At 43.0% G+C, this 16802-nt stretch overlaps 1 protein-coding gene and 1 pseudogene across 1 annotated transcript; both read left to right on the forward strand.

Moving 5' to 3' along the window:
• The first annotated feature begins 7896 nt into the window (after positions 1-7896).
• LOC129595753 (uncharacterized) lies at positions 7897-11563 on the forward strand (annotated as a pseudogene).
• A 1872-nt stretch (positions 11564-13435) lies between these two features.
• Positions 13436-16192, forward strand: LOC129595783 (uncharacterized). Its single transcript, XM_055492893.1, has 3 exons — positions 13436-14036; positions 14318-15066; positions 15249-16192. The coding sequence occupies exons 1-3, from the start codon at positions 13641-13643 to the stop codon at positions 15976-15978; spliced, it is 1875 nt and encodes a 624-aa protein (XP_055348868.1). The 5' UTR covers positions 13436-13640; the 3' UTR covers positions 15979-16192.
• Positions 16193-16802: the final 610 nt, after the last annotated feature.

Consider the following 16802-nt stretch of genomic DNA (forward strand, 5'->3'; position numbering starts at 1 on the left):
TTACAAATACGCTTTGTTTTGCATAAACCGAATTCTATCTTCGCGATTTTTGCGAATCCGGCGCAGGACGAATTTAAATTATTTATACGCAATCCAAGAATTTTGTTCGCCGTTATGTTGGTAAGCAGCAGGAAAATTTGAAAATATCTGCATAAAAAAATCTAATGCATTACTATTGCAGGGGTTCCAGAATACATGAATGCTATAAGCAAGCGGTTATTGACCACAACAGCAAAATATCCTATAGAACGTGTTCTGATGCGCCCGATCGAATTACCTGCCAACATACAAAGCACTGTTTTAATAACATACACATTGGTCAAGTCCCAAGGTGCTTTTTTTGTGGCTTTTGTCGCAGCGGATGCTTTTAACGGCACAAAAAAGACAAATCCATTCAATTTTCAACACTTTAATTTGTCTCAAATCAGCGTCGAAGTTGATGGACAGTCTTTTCCTAATCGGCCGTACGAGCCGGATTATGCAAACGGTAATTACTTGAGTGCTACGATGGTCTGCTAGACACTTTAGGACGGCGTAACAGTCCTTTGGCGCACTGCCTTTAATCGCGACGAGTATGCAAACGGATTCTGTATTTACGGCTTTGATTTAACGCCAGGGGAACCGGACTCGGCCTCTAAGTTTAATTCGTCAGGTAATTTAGGCATCTGAGTAGTCTTCATCCAACCGCTCAAGGAATACACGATCATGGTCACATTTCTTACGTTTGGCGCGGTGATAGAAATTATTATCTTTCGTCAGCTAATTTGTGACTTTACCAGTTAACTAAAATAGATAATCGAACAATAACAAAGCTACTTTGCCGAAATCCAAAAAACGGAGAGGATATTTCGAGGAGTTTATGCCCGGGATAAACTTCCCGGACGCTCCAATGTTTTACCTGCCGCCTACATCGTCAACACGGACGAATCCAGTGGATCTGGTGAACACTGGTTAGGATTCCATCAAAGCGAGCCGTCATCCATCGAGTTTTTCGACTCATACGGACGATCTGTGGATATTTTGACGAGATTAGAGAATGGCTAACTGATTTACATGTTGTTTATCAAATGGAACGTATACAACAAACGTTTTCGACAGTCTGCGGTCAATTTTGCATTTTTTTTATTTATAAGCGCGCAAGCGGAGAATCATATAGAGACATTATTCATTATTTCACAAAAAATTACGCAAACAATGATGCAATGGTTTGTCAATGGGTAAACAATCACTTTAACATGAACACAGCAATGTATGCAGAGCTTGAATAAAATAAAAAAGCAGCAAATTTTTTTGGTTTTACATTTCACATTTTATGTCCCTGAGGTGAAGTAGAAGCAATCAGCACTTTTTTTAGCGTTTACATTTCACATTTTTATGGTAACACAGACATGCTTTACCGTAACACAAAACGCAAACGATTCCGTCGCTTTAGACACCACCGTCTTCACCACCGTTGCCGCTGTTTCCTTCCTGGGCCTTGTTGATTTCGATAGGCAGTTTCATCTTCCGTCTCCAATCTCCGTAATCTTCAGCTTCTCCATAGCAATACGCTTGACAGACTCCCACAGGTATCCTTATGCTGGTCCAAAACTGTTTGGCGTTAAAACCCAAAATGTCGTCAAATCCGGTAAGCTGGCCCCAAGGACGCAGTAACAACATCATGCCAATGAGACGTTTGCCATTTCCAAGCTCAGTAATGATGTCGTTCATCATTTCATCCGTTAGATTCAGTGTACCCAATCCCCATTCACAGGCATGGCTGGCTTCACGAACAGTTGGTTGTGTAAACAACGTGACCATTCCCCGCAACGTGCACAGTTCTCGTGCAGACGGTCAAGCCACATACCATACATGGTGAACGGTAGGCCAGCCAACAGGCTTGAAAAATCCGCTGCGTTGGTTCGTTGTGAATCACTAGCGAGCCACGTGCTTTCAACAAAGCATTGATGTCCTTGAACATTGACAGGTCTTGGATGGTGGGTACGAAGTGATTCAAACGATTTTATCCCAAAAGAAACACCATTCTTGGTGGCCTGCATGTCGCCGTTGCCTCTCTTGCAGAACTGGCGGATATTGGCCAGCGCTACACTGTCATAGCTTGACCACACAAAATAGACGTCGTTTCCGAGGTGAAACAGGGTGGACAGGTTACCGCTGGTTAGCTGTGGATCCCGGATTAAAGTCGTAATGTTGTTGTAGATGAGTCCAACGAGGCGCATGAACTGGTCGTTGGTGAGAAAATGTGTTTCTCTCCCAGCGTCCATTTCGCATCTGGTCCAGGAGGACTGGCAGTCGTAAAGTCGCCAATTATGAACTCCAAGGCCTGGGTGTCACTGTTGATGCGGGTGCAGATGAACTTGTCGTACCCGAACTTCATGGTAGGGAATCCTTCATAGTGGAAAGCGATCTTTCCGCTCGCAAACTTGCGCTTTGCTTCCCCGACAAGATCAGTTTTATCGGGTACGAAACCGCGTTTGGAAGGAGGCAGACTATCAGAAGAATAAGAAATGAAAACGAGTTGGAATTAGAAGCCTGTATTTATAATAATCAAATACACTAAACACCCTGACCACAAAATCCGGTTCAGCAATTTGTTGCTCAGCATTTTGTTGTTCACACTGGGCTTTATAAACCGTAGAGCAGAGCACACGCACGCACGCACGGCTACACGCTAACAGAACAATGGACGGTTTTGCAAGTGCTTTTGGCCCTCGTGGGGATCCGCGCTATCCAGCCGAAAGTGTTGAGAATCGCATTGAAACATTTCGTGGTTGTGGGGGTAAAATTACCCTCGAAGTGGCGAAAGAGTACGCCGAACTGGGCTGGTACTGCACGGGGATCCAGCACCAGATCCGTTGTGTTTACTGCTGTGAGATTGAGGGGACATGTCTAACGGGCATCTATCGAACACCGTGCAAGAATCCATGCTTTGGCAAAGCAGTTAAAGATAACTTCCCACAGATGTGGGTGGAATGCAACGGGCTGCGGATGGATTACGATCAGGACAACATTGAGTACAACCATTCACCACCAAACAATCCCGACTGCGCAAAGTATAACACCATGTATGCGCGGGCGTTTTCCTTTGACGACAGACCGGCCCGAAGAAAAAAAACACTTGGTGTACAAGCTGGCCGAAGCTGGATTCTACAACTGCGGTGAGCTTTACAACAAAACATTCTTTTGGCTATCAAGTTGACAAGAAAAACAACTCACGATTGCTGGTCGAACAGTTAAACCAGGCGAAGGGTGGGGGGCCCGTTGCTCGCTGCCGACACATTTGGCTAATGTCGGACGCGGTAACAACGTCGACCGGAGCGCCGCGCTTCCGGTCGCCCGTTGTTTACAGGACAATGGTTTTTATTATTACGCAGGTCTTACTGTGCCGGGAGTTTCGGTATGCCCGGATGCTGTACGCTGTTTTACTGCTATGTCTTCATTTCTGGATTGCCGCTGGATCTGGAACCATGGATTGAACATGCCCGCCAATCACCAGCCTGTGCATATCTGATGAATGTAAAGGCAAACGGTTCATCAACGATGTTATACGAGCTTGCAAGTCCCCTGTTACCGACATTGGAATACAAGGTGGGTTTCATCTGTTTGTTACTTTTATTTTTTAATAATAATAATAATATGTAGGTATGACAGTTTTGGAAAACAAAGCACGGCTCGTTGGCTTCAGTCAAGACCAAATTGATGCCGCTAAGGCCAAGAAGAAGGGCCGTTTCTATTTTTGGGAGGAATTGGAAGAAGCGGTGGAGTTCCACAACGCCGATTTTGGAGCAAAAGCATTTTTGCACTATGCCACCGAAGTACCCGTCGGAGACGATGCCCGCACCGTTGAGCAGTTGAAATGTAAAATCTGTCTGTCGCGGTATGCCAACACGCTGATCAGTCCGTGTAAGCATTTGGTCATGTGCGGACAGTGCGCCAAAGCGACCCTAGACCGAGGAAGCCTCTGCCCGTACTGCCGTCAGCCTGTTGAAGCCGTCACGTCACTTTATTTTACTTGATACATTTTGCTGTTCTGGAAAATTGTGTGTGACAAAATGTTGCACTGCAAAATGTAGCAGTTGCATTCTGCTGATACTATATAACTGTAATAGTTTTATTCTGCTTTCCTTTTTTCTCTACTTGCTTTCATTCGTTGTTGATTCTTTAAACGTAATGGATAATGGATGATCTTAATGCGTTTGATGGCGAAGCTCTTGGGATAAAGTTTTAAGTGACCTGGAAATTCAGCTGCAGGACTATAATGTTCTTACGACTCCGACAACAAGTACTTTGGGTATAATTAAACGCAAAAATTTTTGTACAGTTGTTGAAATATAAATTTGTTGTAGTTACGCAACAACAACAACAACAGCAACAACAACAGCCAGAACTACACCTTCAATCAAGTCCGTGGTCTCCACCACCCATTCAGCCGATTTTAAAGGTTAAAAAGTTTTATCATCTCGTTCACTTAATTTATAGCTGAGAAACTCTTTAATTTTATAGATGAAGCAACTGGTGCGGAAATCTGCCACCACGGTATCTACACAATTTTATTTCTGTGCCAGCAGCAGCAGCAACAACATACGCCTCAAGTTTCATTTTCATGTTGCAGTGGGTGACCAGATATTCCGTTTAACACCATTATATGGCCGCCTGGAAGACTTAAAAGCGAGTCTTATGCTTTGTTTGTTATTGCAACTTATTTTCAAGGGGTAATATATGTTGCAGGCATTGATCCAGTGCAAGGATATATTGCCCGCTACGAATATTACAAGCAGCGCCATCTCTACATTATTCTGTCGCCACATAACACTCTGCAGCAACCTACAGCTCTACCTGGTGATCAACAACTTCCTGATCCATTACCCATCACAGATCAGTCGCTGTCGGTTTCAACAGCACCGCTTTCCGTTCCGTTCTCTGTTGTCACTACATCTCCGACTGCTGAAGTTGCTGGACCCAGTACCTCTGCACTTCCATCATCGTCAAAAAAGTAAGTTTTTATCCTGATCCTTAACTCTTTTTGATTATTTACATTATTTATTTTGTAGATACTGTTACTGCAGCGCCAGCGGATTCTGGGGACCAGCATCTCGTGCCACCTGCCAAGCGTATCAGATTAGCAAACGCTGAATCCGTGGACTGGCTCTACCAGACCTTTACTGATAAACGGGACGACCGGACCTTCCGAAGTTATTCACAGTACCGCGATGCGTATAGCATCTTTGTCAGAAAAGGATCCAATAATCCTTTCATGGCTTTTACCGGTTGCATAAAAAATCCAACGTACAGTTCGTTATTGCCCGCCATAAAAATACGCGGTGCAATGAACTGGTTGTCGGAATGGATATTCTGGAAAAGATTGTAGAATGGACCAATACGCCTGCTTTTGCAAAGTACCGCCAGAAAACAGTCTCCGCCTCCACCGCCAATGCGCATCCGGAAACCCTATCTTGGTGCATTATCGACACCACGTCCAATACCCAAGCAGCTTTTGTTCATGAAAACCGTACTACGACTGCCTCTGATGACTCAGCCATGTCTGTACGTATCAGATCTGGCGATACCATAAAAAATTGTGTTGATATAAAGTCAGATGAGTTAGAATTTGTGAAGCAGTGTCAGAACACTTTTCTGTCATTAAGAACCAGTTGCTGTGACCTTTCTGCTTGCAAAAATGCCTCGCATAGCTGCTGACGCTGCTGATTCAGTTGATTCTAATAATAATGATAACGATACTAATGCTGTTGATGATGACGATGTTACCGAAGACCCGCTTCATATAAAGAACTTTTTCGTGTTGAAACCGATAAACGATTTTACAATCGCCGTTATCAGATGACGTAAAAGATTTGCGTGCAAAGTTCATCGCCTCAGTCATATTCCTTTGCTGAGATTCCTGATGTCATAACAGCCATTTTGAACGAAATTTTAAATGAAATCCTTACTGACATCCCAGATCACGAGCGGGTAAGAATCAAGTTGCATAGCCGTCACCTCTCGTACCCTATTCACACACCTTTCATTCGTCGTGATCAGCTAACCGTTGCGCGATTGATGAAAGAAGTTTCCCGCGTACTCAATTCCAATCAGAATTTGTGCTGGATGATTCTTTTGAGCGGAAATCCACCATTCCAACCTTCCCGCTGGATCCTGTCGATACGATGTTCCTTTATTATTGCGCAAAAAGCTGGAGACCATGAGGAGCGTAATACCTGTTCGTAATTCAGATAACCTCTGTTTGGCTCGTGCGCTTGTTATAGCTAAGGCCCTCGCAGATGACAATATACCGCTGTACGAACGCTTGTATCACACTAAAAAACTCTGTACGGCTTCCGACAGAACGCTGCAGACAAAATGGCTAAAGAACTCATTGCTAACGCAGGACTGGATCTTCGACAATATACTTTGGAAGACGTTCAACAGTTTCAACTGGCCTTACCGGACTACCAAATCCTGATAACGAGTGTCGACCACCTCAATACGATCGTCTATGCCGGCGAATATGCCGAAAAAATTCGTTTGCTACATCATAGTAACCATTTTGATGTCTTGAAAAGCCTGCCGGCTTGGTTCAAAACATCGTACTGGTGCGACCGTTGCAATCGCGGATACGATCATAAAAATCGCCATCGATGCCAATACCGTTGCAAACAATGCCTGCGATTTGAATGTAATCCTGGAGAAGAAAGAATATACTGTTCGGACTGCTGCCGAACATTTTACGGTGAGGAGTGTTTCAATCATCATCGCGCTGCTGGCTCGGGAGAAAACGGGATTACGGTATGTCAAACGTTATTTGTCTGTCCATCTTGCCAATCATTTGTCTCCAGAGTTTTTCGTACCACGGACCACGTGTGGTGAGATTTTTTGCACGGTGTGCAAAGAACACGTATCAAATGACCACGTCTGCTACATTGAGCCCGAAGTCCTGACGGACCAGGATCTCGAAAAGCACGAACAGGCCCAGTTCTCTATTTCGATTTTGAGACATACCCTGCTGACTCGTGCGATATTGGCCGGGATATAACAAAGAATTTTGCGAGTTTTATTTTCCGGATTATTTAAAACTTCTACGTCTTGGCCGCAATCTTCGAGCGTTCGACGGTTTTTTGTTCTGAAATGGTTACTAAGAAATGGGATAGTTCCAAAAGCTGATAATGAACGGCTCAAAAATCTAGATGTTCCTGAATTTGGCATAAAATTTCGTGATACTTTGAATTACAATCCCAATCGTTAGACGCTTGGGCTCAAGCGTTCGGAGCGACAGAGCAAAAGGTAAATTCCCTCATCCGTCAATCGCCCAGAAAATTTTGGCAAAATTATCCCTATCCTAAGAGGTAGGAATCAATTACAACTTGATGAATAAAAAAGAAAGAAAAGGCTTTATCAAAGGATTTATCGAAAAGATCGCAGAAAAAAGAAAGTACAATGTCAACGAGGAGCTCGTCAAATACTGCAAGCAAGATGTTAGCACCTTACGCGTTTGCTCTCAAGAATTCGAAAGTTGTTCATGGGTATTTCAGGTGGCTTTGCCCATTTACTTCCAAGCTAACAATTGCGGGTATATGCCATTTTTCTGGCGCGCACGGATACTGGAAAAAAACCTTATTGCAATTGTGAAAAACCCTAGTCAGCGCACGCAATCAGTCAAATGTGGTAAATGGTTGTGCTACATGAAATGACGGAAGGCAAAGCACTTGCAAGAACAGAAGATTGGAAAATATTACGTGGACGGTTATGACGAAGAAGCGGAAATTATTTACGAATTCTATGGCGACTACTGGCACGGCAATCGCAACCACAAGACGCACATTTGTAAATCCTCATCTCAAGCAAACGATGGAGAATTTGCATGCGGCAAACCGTCCAGCGAGAGAAATCGCCCTTGAGCAAATGGGATACTCTGTTATTAAAATTTGGGAAAGCGGGTACGACCAGAAATTGGCAGAGGATGAGGATTTTCGTGAAACACTAAAAGATATTCATGTTCACGCACCTCTTCAACCCCGCGATGCTCTATATGGAGGCCGGACCAACGGGACACGGTTGCATTATAAATGCGAGCCCGGAGAACAAATACGGTACAATTAGTTAAGAAAGGATTATAATCTTGATTTTATTGATAGGTGTTTTAGGTTTGCCGATGTCATTTCGGAATATCCTTTGTAAATTCGCGGAAGAGATATCCAGTTGGCCCACACGTGCGAATTACTGCGGACTTTGATGCAAATTTGGAAAATTACTTGGACTATTTTACCTGACGATTCTACCGCCCAAATGTCTATGGTTACCAGTTCTGCCCTATCGTACTGAAAAATTAACTTTTCCGCTATGCCGGCTATGTGCTGAGACGCAGCAAAATTCTAGCTGTCATCACACAGACGCCGAAAGATCACTTACGGGCGTCTGGTGCTCTGTGGAAATCATTAAGGCACTATCCCTGGGATATACGGTGATAAAGTCTACGAAATTTGGCATTTTCCGAGTTCTCGCGAAGGCTTATTTAAAGAGTACATCCAGCATTTCTTGAAATTAAAACGGAGGCCAGCGGCTGGCCCTCTAATGTTAAAACCGAAGAAGAGAGAAAGCTGTATATGGAAGAATTTTTACTTCGAGAAGGTGTATCTATTGACGCCGAGAAAGTGGAAAAAAACTTGGGGCTTCGCGCCCTTGCAAAGTTATTTTTAAACAAGTAAGTCTTCAATTTCCTTAGGGATACATTAGTTGAAATTGCTTAATGTTTCTATTCTCTTTATAGTTTTTGGGGTCGACTCGGGATGCGCGAGGACAGATTGTCTACACAGTTTATTTCGAGCCCAAAGATTTTTATGAACTTTTTATTAAATGATGCGTTGGAAATTCACAATATCGAATTCTTCAGTGACACCGTAATTCAAGTTGCTTACAAGTCCAAGGAAGACTTTATTCCAGTTAACCCAAAGACTAATGTTATCCTTGCGGCGTAAGTGCAAATTAAATATAATAAATACGTTTTTCTCAAAAATGTTTATTGGTTGGATGAATTAGGTTCACGACTGCCCATGCCCGCCTTCACTTATACAATTATATGGCCCAAGTTGGACGTAACCTGATATATTTTGATACTGATTCCTTAATGTGGATTCATCGGCAAGGAGATCCGAAGTTCCATTGGGAAACTACATGGGGACTTGACAAACGAATTAAATGATGGTGAATTCATCACAGAGGTCACCATCTGTGCTCCTAAATCTTATGCTTATGTGACGAACAAAGGAAAGCATGTCTGCAAAGTTAAAGGTTTTACACTCAATCGAACTATCAAAAAAACACTTAATTTAAATACTTTCACTTCACTCTGGACGACCCTGGACCTCAAGTGTACCCCTTACGGTATTCTTCCGTGATACGGCGTAATAAACGGACCCTTGAAATTGATGCTGTGGACCAGGTAAAGCGCTTTAAGCTTACCTATGATAAACGAAGGATACTGCCAGACTTGACGACGCTCCCATTCGGGTACGTCGACGAAAATAACGTTCCTGATTGATTATTATTAAGCACTTGCTGCTGCTGTTGTTGTTGCTGTATCATCGCTATTGCGATAGGCAGAATAATATCGCCTACAAAAATTATTATTACCAGAATAATTATACAAGCCGCAGCAAGCGCTGTGAGAGCTGGCTTGTGTTTCTCTGCTGCTCCATTTTTGCAAATAACTCTGGCACTACATCACTGGTGATTCGGCTAATTGATGACTTAAATAGTATCGATGTCTTTGAACTATAAAATAATTTTGATTTTACTGTATTTTTATTTTGCTTACACTTCAAATAAAATCAAGGTAAAAAGATACAAGACTTAGTTGATTTGGTTGTACAGCAGATTGAATATTATTCAGTAGCAGCATTATACTTGATAAATTTTGAAAACCGGAATCGATTATCGAGAAAAGTATAAATTATGCTTTAAAAAACCTTTTTTGCTTCACTGAATATTTTACGAAATCAGCTTACTCTGTTGGTTCCATTTTCCGCTTTGACCTTTGCTCCTGCTCAGCCATATGGACTTACGTTGTGATGATGCTAGCACAGTCGTGATGTCAGCCTGCAAATGCTTACACTTATAATTACAGCAGATATAACTGATCAATTGCTATAATACATTAAAATTATATTAAATTATTCAGATATTTTACAAACGATTATTTAAGGTGAAATTTACTTTGGCGCTTGAAATGGTCGTAGTCCGTTGTAATTGTGGTAAATTATCTGCAATTAAGACATTTTAATGATATTAAAAATAAATTGCGGTAAAAATGGTATAGCAATAATTAGGATGTAACAATATTAATATTATGCTAGGAACACAGAATAATTTGGTTCCGAATAGTAAATTGTACCGTCGTAGACGTTCACGCAATACTGTGTGTGTGGTTATATGGTGTTCCTAATAGTATCGCTATCCCGCAGGTAATAACCTGTAAATAATTAATTTCAGTCATTAATTGCATTCGGACTCATAAAGTAGCTATAATATAATATTCAATAATAATTAATAAGTCTTACAGTATGAAACAGAGAGTAAAAGATTAAAAGTTGATTTTTAGGCAGAAAGAAAAATTTCGTCTAGATCAGTGTTGAAAATTTTCCGAAAGAGCCAGGGCAAACTTTTTAAGTCCCGAAACTGTTTACTGGATTACAAAATCCTAATTCTGCTCGAGTACAACAAAACAATTAGTATTCAGTGTAAGCCTTCGGAGTATTAGGTCAGAAAAGTTAATTAGTAAATAGTAATTAGACAAGGAACTTACGGTAGAGTTCGTGCGGAAAAAATGTGCGTAGTGCCGCCAGGAACTTTTCTGGCCACAGATGTACACGCACACACGCTCAACAGACGCGCCAAACAAGGAAATGATATCACAATAGCACGGCCAGCCAAATCACAAACATCACCATTACACTTCATTTACAAATACATACAACTCATATTTATAGGTACCTGCTAAATTTTCTAACGTTTAAGCGTAAAATTAGAGATATTGTATTTTAGGAGAATCGCAATCGAAAACGTATGCATTCCAATGCGATTGTTCAATAGAAAGTGATGGAACATCACGTTCCATCGTGTTGACAGTTAAAGATTTTTCTAGCTCATAAGTCTGTGCTAGTGAGAATGAATTCAGTCAGTCATCTCCAGTCTGCAACTTCAAGATTTCCAACAACATGGCCAGCCAGCAAAGCAACGAGATTTCATCCACCATTCCGGAGGACAGCGACCTTCCAGAAGAAATCCGCAGATTGAATCTGGATGCGGACACCATCGCGTTTTTTGCGTCGCAGCGCTCAGCAGGCAAATTGTAAGTGCTGTTATTAATTTCTATAGCTTTTAGGTAATTTAATCATTTTTTAGTGCCATTGGCATTTTTCTGCCTCTAAAATTACGCCCCAGATGCATGAAGAAATGAAGCAGGCGGCCAAATGGAAGGCCGACTTGGACGACGATCTTTACCATAAAAACAATTTTGACAATATCCAGTGTTTTGCCTAGCCAAATTAAACTAGGTAAATGAAATAGGATGGCAAAGGAATTTCTAGTAATTTGTTACTTGTAAACTGTGTACTTTGTGATTTTGTGGCAATTCCTTTAATACGACGGTAAATAACTAAATAAAATTCTCAGACGATAATCGTACGCAGTGTGGTTTTGCAGCGCATATAGGTAACAGTACAAACAGGGGCGCTATAGCTAGCAGTACACCACACAGGTGCAGCAGCGCGGGGGCGGTGAGGGGGGGGCGGTTGAGTACCAAGAGAATAGCAGAAAAGTGAGCTGCGGAGGACGCGGGGATAGGTAACAGGCCGAGGAGCAGCGCAGCGCTGGGGGGCGGTGAGGGGGGGGGACCGAGAGAATGGCAGGAAGCTGGGCTGCGGAGGGCGCGGGGTTGTGACGGACGCAGAGCTCTAGCTGACGCGGGGCTGTGACAGACGCGGGACTGTAATAGACGCGGGGCTGTGGAATTTATGGGCCACAACAGCGGACGATGGGGAATTACGACAGAAGCAGAGACGACGGGGTACCCGAAGAGGATTTTGGGATAGGCCACGCTGAAAGCGACGGTAGACGGGGAGAAAAACGGGAGACGTTGGACTGGCAGACTCACAGGATGATGAAGAGTACGAGAATATTTCGACGGACCGATTTTGCCCGTTATTATGCAAAAATTTTAGGTAAGACTAATGTGCGCGTCAAAGAAGTCATTTTAGCTTTTATTGGAACTTTATTCAATTTTTCCGTGAATTTTGACATATAATTGTGTCACATATGCTATCAAACGCTAATAAATAGGTAAAACTACATAGTTGTGTAATAAAAATAATTACTACAGTACCACCACTTGTCGTCCAATAATTTTATTCAGTTTTCTCTGCCTGAATGAAGACCGCGATCGACCGTTTCTCACGCGAAGACTAGGACCGCTTCGTCTTCCTCTTGTTAACGCGGGCCGGCGGTCTGGGCATCAATCTAAAGAACGGGTAACACGGCCACCATCTTCGACTCCGACAGGAATCCCAGGACGATCTGCAGGTACACAGCTGTAATCCTTTGGTACTCTTGTCAGTGTATATAATTTGAAATTAATAATATTTTGTATGTATTTTGTATGTAATATTTTGTCTGTGATATTTTGTATGTTAATTTATGATAATCTTTTCATGTTTTTATATTTTTTATTGGAAACGCCTTTTATTTGTTGTTTTACTAATTTTCGTTACGAAATTATCTCTGGTAATGTTGTACATTTCGATTATATGCAATATGTACTATTCTATTCATTTAGCTTTTAACCTGTAAATTCTGATTCGTTGCGTTCGTTGTAGATAATTTTCTGATCCGTTTTGTTATGTGAAGTATTGCTGTAATGTTGACTTCGCTGTTTTATGTGAAGGAATTTCGTGGGATTGGTAGCTGTTAATTTACTGATATTGTGGTGCGGTTTTCCACGTAAATCCTATTTATAAGTGCACTAGGGTTCGCGTTGTTTATGATTTGTTCACGATTTTTTGTTTATTTAGTGCTCTAACTTACCCGGAAACAGATCGCTTGGGAAAGCGATACTGACTCTGACGGGGCTTAGAGCCATATTCCGATGATTCTCAGCAGTCGCTATGTTTCCTATCACGGTCAAATTTTGTGTTGGTATTTTAGCCTTTAAGCCTTACTTTGATCTGGGCACCAATGTTTGATCTCGTTTATACTAATGTTGGACGAAAACACATACAGCTGTTTCCGGTGTTGCGCTTTTGAGAATTCAATGATAGGGATGTCAGTGTGAGTGAATTACTTGGCTTTTTTTATTTTAAATATTTTATTATTAAAAGTTGTGAATAGCAACGGAGAATTTTTGGCACTTTGTGCGATTGAGTAGAACAGAGTTTTAGTATCTGGAGTTTTTTAACCAGGAAAATTTCTGTCCGTTTCATTGACATATACCCTGAATTATTTTAATTTTATTTAATTAAATTAGCTTTTTTTTTGTATTAATTTTATTAATGTTTTTAATATTATTATGATGTCATAAACTGCAGTCCGGAAGTCCAGTAAGGAACTGGAATTCAAAATCCCTTTGCGGGACGCCGTTTACTACTGTCATCGAGATGCAGCAACCGGAGAACGTCCATATGGAAACCCTGATCAAATTGGTGGAGAACCTCAGCAACGGCGACCCTGGATTGTCCATTGAACGGAAAGACGCCGTGAAAGTGTGGATCGCTGCCCGATATCTGCAATTCGACACAGCCGAGAAAATGGCCAACCAGATTTTGGACCGACTGATACAGCGACCGGAGCACGTCTACCGTCTGTGGCGTCTGGCTCGTCGGGATGGACTGTCGGACCTGGAGAAAGTGACCTTTACACAAATTCTGCAGAGAATGCCACGAGGAGTCTGTTTCGCCGATTCGGAGCACTTTCTCCAGTGCAGCGTGGACGAGGTTACGGCCCTGCTCACCCATGATGGATATGTTCCAGATTGTGAGCCTACTGTATATCAGGTATGAGTGTGCTAAAGCAGCTTGTGATGCGCGCCTTCTTCTGTCTGTTTCCCGCACCGCCTGGCCGAACCCTAATACTCGCAAGATATGTGCATGGCTTTTAATGGTTGTAACAGTGTCATCTCAGCATGTGATTGTACGATCTTTTCGTGATAATTATGTAGCGTTATTTTTTACCACAGTTACGAGCAGTTAGTATTAGTAAAAATTATTAAAATTTCGTATTAGTAAAACCACGCATTTGAAATCACATATAGAAAAATCATGTTTGACCTTTGCAGGCGGTACTGCGCTGGTACATGCACGACACCATCGAACGCACACAACATCTGCATCCTCTGCTGGACGCATGTGTCGTGTGGGATCAGATAGACATCGATACGCTGATCATATCCACCACGGGAGAACTGCATGAGGCACTGATGCAGATTCTGTCTGATCGACTTTGCGGTCTGATGGGTGGTGGAGCGTTGCTGAAGCGTGCCGCACCGACAGAGGCCATCTTCTACCATATGCGCGACGGACATTCGCACCAACTCCTCCACTTCGATTTCACCCGCAACGAGCTGACTAAACTGAACACACCAGTCCAGGCGACACTGGTCGAGCATTCGCCGACGATTAAAGCCGATGGGTTCGCGGTGGCCGTGGGCCGGGAGCTTATCGTCGGCACCGAACCGAATCAGGAAATGATGGCCATGGACTGCATCAGCGGCAGCACTCGTACTTTGATGGTGGAATCACTCTTCAACGAGTGCATGTGTGTGGTTGCGGTGGGTAGCGAGATCTACGCTGCGGGTGCCAACTGGAGCCAGCATTCCGAAGATTGGTTCTGTTTCAATGTGGTCACGGGGAAACTGCTTCGAGCATCTCAACTGCCGTTTTACACCTTCGAGAAAGAACCGCCCAATCTCGTTCAGTTAGCCCGCAACAACGGTGCAAACGCAGTTCAGCTGATAGAGATGGAAATGATGCAGAACATGATCTATGCTAAGCGTGGCATTGCCGCACTAATCTACCGCTATTACCGGTCAGTTCGCAATGCTTTCCATGAATTGTAATAAATATGTAAACAGTGCAAAAGTAATCGTATTATAGCGTTCGTTGTTCGGTACACAACACATGCGATTACTGGATATCGCACTTCTTGAGTGTAAATAAGATAATAAAAGTTACTCGGCACTCGTGAAGTGTAGTAGTTTTTCTTCGCAGAGCGTCGATGGAAGCGTACCCTCTTCCTCACGGCAGGATCGTCTTCGTGTCGGTTGGTTCGGTTGACGAGAAGCATGCCACCAATCCGGAAAGTATGGTGGAAACGTACGACATCCGCAGCAACAAATGGACAAAGCACACCGGTTGGAAAGACGAAACCAAGTTTCAACATCGCTGCTCGGCGATAGTCTTCCAGGGGTACCTTTACTTTACGGGCGGTTGCGTGGATGCTGAGGAATCGTTCTATTGGGAGAAGAATGGTAACGCGGTGGCCACCTGCTACCGTGTCTCACTGAGCCACGCCCAGGCTGAACCGGAGCGCATCGCGGACCTGAACGTGGCCCGTTACCAACACTGTGCCTTCATCAAAGACGGCCAGATGTGGGTGTACGGCGGAACGACCCACGTCGACGGCGACAATCAGCGGAAACGGGCACTGATGTCCTTCGAGAGATACGATGCCACAAAGAACCAGTGGACCTTAGTGGATGTGCCGATGACGAAGGAACTGCAAGCGGAAGTAGCTGGTGGAGATTGCGCGCAGAAGACTGTCCATCTGCCACATCTTCAGCACCACATTCCGGCGGCGTGCGTCGGTGATGAGTATGAGGGCAATTATGAGGACGACGACCATGGTTTAAAGTATAAGATGACGGATGAGTTTTGGAGGAACAATAATTGTTCGGATGACGATCAAAGCAACGAGTGGCCGACAGGTCTGGATGACTGATGATCAGGTTTACATGATCGGTTACCGCAATTTTATTATTTTATGGACATTTCTGGTACTGGATTAGTCACAATTATGTAGATACAATCCGATTCGTCAGTTTAATACAAAAAAATCGATTAGTTTGTTTTCTTATCGTAACGTTATTGCGTGTATCGACGCTCCATCACGGGCCCACGGCTGATATGCGTATTGTTTGGTTACCTTGTTTTGTTTTTTCGCGCCGGGTTGTTACGTTGTTTGTCATATCATAGCAACTGGAATTTACGAAAATCTTTTTGTGCAGAATTTTTCTTTCTGGTGCTACACTGAGACACGCTTAATAAAATCGGAAGTCGAAATAAGCAACTTCAAGGATAGAGCTGCAATATGAAAACAGTGCAGTATTTTGTGATAGACTTTCTACTCTCGCCAGCTGTTGCCTGCCGCTAAAGACTAAGTAGGTATCTTATGTGCATCCTAGTGTAAAAGGAAAGTAGTACTGTACAAGAAAGTAACTACGTCTGAAGCGATTTCATTGAAATTCTTTGAATGCACAATTTGTATCTTACTAAATAAGGTACATCTTCAGCGGGACACGAGGTACAGACAGTGTCAAGGGAATACGGTTATCGCTACTCGTACGAATCGGATGGATGCATTTCCAGGTGCTGGAGTTAGCCTGAACATGCTGGTAATCCAGTGTAAGGTTATGCGGTATAACGGTTATTCTCGCATCGATACCCGTCTCATAGCTCTCAAATGTTACCTGGACTCTCTGAGGGACCACGTCGGGCAGGCGAGCACATGTGAGGCAAGCCATGTTCTCATCAGAAATGTGTAAA

This window comes from Paramacrobiotus metropolitanus, unplaced genomic scaffold (genome assembly GCF_019649055.1).
Source record: "Paramacrobiotus metropolitanus isolate TYO unplaced genomic scaffold, Prichtersi_v1.0 Parri_scaffold0000082, whole genome shotgun sequence".
NCBI lineage: Eukaryota > Metazoa > Tardigrada > Eutardigrada > Parachela > Macrobiotidae > Paramacrobiotus > Paramacrobiotus metropolitanus.